The sequence below is a fragment of the Ammodytes marinus genome (genome assembly GCF_949987685.1).
Source record: "Ammodytes marinus genome assembly, chromosome: 11".
Classification (NCBI taxonomy): Eukaryota; Metazoa; Chordata; class Actinopteri; order Uranoscopiformes; family Ammodytidae; genus Ammodytes; species Ammodytes marinus.
The window spans coordinates 3,864,343-3,868,985 of NC_137215.1; the positions used below are offsets into that span (position 1 = coordinate 3,864,343).

At 39.2% G+C, this 4,643-nt stretch overlaps 1 protein-coding gene across 1 annotated transcript in view; it reads left to right on the forward strand.

Moving 5' to 3' along the window:
- The window catches only part of drgx (dorsal root ganglia homeobox), a gene marked incomplete at both ends in the record, with an annotated part of 8,757 nt that extends 5,974 nt beyond the window's left edge, over positions 1-2,783 (forward strand). The window contains 3 exons of the mRNA XM_080036829.1: positions 725-900; positions 1,495-1,607; positions 2,593-2,783. Coding sequence (XP_079892955.1) covers positions 725-900; positions 1,495-1,607; positions 2,593-2,783 — 480 coding nt within the window. The remainder of the gene's footprint in view (positions 1-724; positions 901-1,494; positions 1,608-2,592) is intronic.
- Between the last annotated feature and the right edge of the window lie 1,860 nt (positions 2,784-4,643).

Here is a 4,643-nt window from a genome sequence, read left to right on the forward strand (position 1 = left end):
GAACAAAATCCAAGTGTTAATACACAGCCTAGGCTCTGTAAATGGACATATTGCTATAGCTACGGTGGGCTGCCTTGATTCTACATACCAATTTACAGAGCCTAGGCTGTGTATTAACACCAGAGTTATTTTTCAGCACACACACAGTATATGGACAGGTAGCGGATCGTGAGGAGATATTCTCTGATTTTTGACAACAAGCGTTCTCCAGAATCACTGACTGACTACACCTTTAACACACTAACTTACCTTAACTAACAATATGTATTTAAATTGTTGTAATGTGTTTGGAAATTAAGCGTTATTCCAGTTTTAATTGGTCATTTAGTTCAACTGCTTTGCTATTTGTATCTACCAACTTACATTAAAGGAATACTTCACCCATACCGAACCGGGGTTGTATCATTATAAAATCTCTATTATAATATAATGATTGAGGTTTTTCTTCCCTCAGTCTTCCCTTGGCCCAGCTGTCCTGTTAATCCTATAACCCTACATTTTACCATGTGTGATGTCACACAAGGGAAAATGTAGGGTTAGACAGTGAGACCATAAAACACTCTTTCTGCCTTTTCTCAGGCTAGGATGAGCCGATTTCTAAAATGTTTGCACATTTATACTACATAGGATCTCAGAGTTCAATGCACCTTAATATTCCCACCGGTGAAGTAGGTCTTTAACTAACTTAACTTAATATTTGTTTTTCTTAATTTTTTCATTACAGGTTTGGTTCCAGAACCGCAGAGCGAAGTGGAGAAAGACGGAACGAGGGAGCACGGACCCTGACGGAGGTAAAGAGCCGATGAGCGAGGGAATCTCTCCTCCGTCCAGAAACATCAACTCTCAATCCCCCGTGGACCACAACAGGAAACACAAGGAGCCAGTCGAGATGCAACAGAGGTAAGGACAAGACATCAAGATTAGTTTTTTTAATTTCAATTCTCTAAACAAAAAATCTCAACTTCTAAAGCACTTACATCAGCTAAACTTTCCATGGTCTTTCTTAGCACTATTCCGAAGGTTATTACAGAAGGTTTTGTTCATATGTTGTTAATTGTCTGATTTATGATACATTTCGTTCTCATAAACATGCAGAAAATGCTTTTTTATGACTTGTACATAGTATTTCTAGATTTATAAAATGATACAAGGCTGTATTTAGAAACTGCTATGTAAAAACTTTGGACACTAATATGTTGTAAAAATTAAATACTGACTTTTACTCTGGCTTTTCCAAAATCATGATTTTTAGTTTCATCACATATGATCAGTTAGATATTACCAAATTAACATATTTATTCAAAATATTTCTGAATTTTTTTTAATGCAAAGAATTACTGTTTTAATGTCAGTAATCAACTGGCAAAGTTTCATGATGATATCTATAAGTTAAAAATGTTATCCTATTCACCTGCAGTGTCTCTTGAACATAACACTTTGCTCCTCTAAGCCTTTCCTCTACATGATTGGATACAGTGTGTCTGTTTTCTCCAGTATGAACAGGACGGTGGGTCCCGGCGGTCCCTTCTTCCCCTCATGTATCCCGGGAACGCTGCTGAACTCAGCCACATACGCCCAGGCTCTGTCCCAAGTCGCCACGCTCAAAGGTAAATATGACTCCCATTCACTGGCAGAGATTGGGGTACAGTAGTTAATTTATGTATCCCAAGGTACAATCTTCAACTATATGGAAATTTTTTAAATATCGTGGATAGCTTGGGGCGCTGCGGTGGCGTAGTGGATAGAGCGCGTACCATATTGGCTACGGCCTTAGTTGCAGTGGTCGCGGGTTCAAATCCGACCCGTGGACCTTTACTGCAGGTGATCCCCCCCCCTCTCTCTCTCTGTCTCCCCATTTCAACTCTGTACTGTCTAATAAAGCTTGAAAATGACGAAAAATTATCTTTAAAAAAAAAATATATATTGTGGATAGCTATAGGGTTTTGAAATGAACGATAACGCAATATGAGATTTTGGTCATATCGCCCATAAAGGGACAATAACGTGCTTTATTTTCTGAGAGTGTTGATGGCAGTAATGATAAAGTCAAAGTCTAATTTATTTCTATAGCAAATTTAATAACAACATCAGTTGACCAAAGTGCTGTACAAGATACAATACAAAACAACATATAAGATACTTGGGAAAAAAAAAACGTAGAAGTGTCAAAAGCTCAACTTGTGTTTAATGTTGATGTAATGATCTAAAAAAAATCAGATTTTGAGTAAATTCTCAACACTTTTTCTTTTGTTATTTTGTTAATTTCCAAGTATAACGATATGTGCTCCTGTGTATATAAAAATAGCATTCTTTGCACAGTTGGTCTTGTTTGCCTTACATGTAATTTTTGATCATCAGAGGAATAATTAGACTGTTTCAGAAATATTTAAAAGTTCCTCGTAGCACCTTTGGGAAGAACATCCCACTTTTTTCTTGTTTTTGTTTAATTATCGGGATATAAGATTTTGATATTTTCGTCATATCGCTTTAGGGTACAAAAACCTACTTTATTTTCTTGGATTCTTGATTGCGTTAATATTGTCATAATGATCTAAAAAAAATCTGTTTTCCTTTGTTGTCTTTCCCCCCCAGGAAACGGTCTGTGCTCTTGCTGCGTCTCCGACCCGATGGGCTTGTCCTTCCTGCCTCCCTACGGTTGCCAGGGGAACCGCACGGCGAGCGTCGCGGCGCTGCGGATGAAAGCGCGCGAGCATTCGGAGGCCGTGATGCAATCCGCCAACCTGCTCAGCGGAGTCACGGCAACAACCGGTTCCGGAATCCTGTCTGGAATGGGTCTGAGCGTAACCGGGTCGACAGCAAGGGCTCGGGACAGTTCTAGTCCAAACCGGGCGACTACTTCTATTTCTAGTAGTCCTGACAAGCACCCTTCTCACTGTCCCAAGGAGCCTATGGAGAAAAAGTGAAGAATTGGACTTAAAAATGGACGTACTGTGACTTTAAATATATTGCCTCGTTTACACTGAGTAGCACAGTTTGGTTTCGGTTCGGCATGGCACGCTAACAATGGATCTGGCTTGCGTTTCCAGTGACTAAAGTACTCTTAACAGTATTTCTATCGCAGAATTTTTCTCTTCAATATTTGGTGTTTTGTGCCCCCAACATAGCCTTCAAGGCAGTGCTGGTTAAGGTTAGGGGATAGGCCCTTCCTGGCAACGCTACCTTGAAGGATCCGTTTGGGGGCACAAAACACCATCAAACTGACTCTTCACTCTACACACGGATCACTCACACGGAAATGATGATTCTGTCGACCAATCAACGGACTGCAGTGTGTAGCTCCACCCCTTATGGGACAGCATGGCTTGGTACCCCAACGAAAGGGTGACAAAGTTACGCTTATTTTGGTTTACCCTTTCCAATGCGTGCCAAGAAGCAGTACCGAATCAAACCACAGCGCTCAGTGGAAACGAGGCTAATGTGATCGTGCCCGTTATTACTACTCAACTCAACTCTACTATGAGCAACTAAGCACAACTACCAACGGACTGAATACACAGACAGCCTTGGAAAAGACTTTACTGATATTACAACAATGAATGGATGTGGACATTAAAGGTGGAAGTCAGAGATTCTGGAGAACGCTTGTTGTCAAAATCCCTTTCAGACAAAATCAGGGAAAATGATTTGCTACCTGTTAGTAGTGTGTGTGTGTGTGTGTGTGTGTGTGCTGAATTTTTTTTTTGTTATTAATAGACAGCTTAGGCTCTGAAAACTGGTATGTTGCTAGCTACGGTGGGACCCCTTTGTTTTCTGTTTTCATACCCGTTTACAGGGCCTAGGCTGTGTATCAGCACACACGCACACACACACAAACACACACACACAAGCATTCTCCAGAATCACTGACTCCACCTTTAAAATATTTATTTGACTGTAAATTATTATTGTTTGTGAGAAATACTGAATATTCGGGGTCTTGTTGTTGACCCCTCCATAGAAGCACAAATGTGGATCTACTGTATAAATGTCTTACATGCACTCTTGGACTATTTGATTTATTTGATGTAGATATGAACAACAAAGGCCTGTTTGATAATGTGAATGTAAGTAATCCTGACACCGCTCCTCTGCTTTCGTTTAATGCATGTAAAGTGTAAGTGTGTACAAGTGATGGCAGGAATAATGGGGTTTTTGGCAATATAATGTTTATGCCATGAGGTCAGAAATGGGCTATAACATTCACTCACTGTTTTGATTTATTTTAAGTGAAAGTGCACTTTAAGGTGAGACACTGCAGGTGAATAAATACCGTAACATTTTTAGCGTATGAATATCATCATGAAACTTTCCCATTTGATAAAGTACATTTATTTTACATTTTTTTGTATTACAATTTTCCAGGATACAGCCCTTTTTCATTTTAAACATATGACAAATACTGTGTACAAAGATTCATTTTCAGCATGTTTTTGAGAACAATAAATGTATCATACATCAGGCAATTAACAACATCTGAACTAATCCTTCTGTAATAACCTTCAGAATAGTGCTAAGAATGATTATGGAAAGCTTTGTCGATGTAAGTGCTTCAGAAGTTGAGATTTGTGGTTCAGAGTAATGAAAAAAGCTAACGTTGAGATAATGTCCGTTAAAGATGGTTGTATAGGAGAAATATACAGACG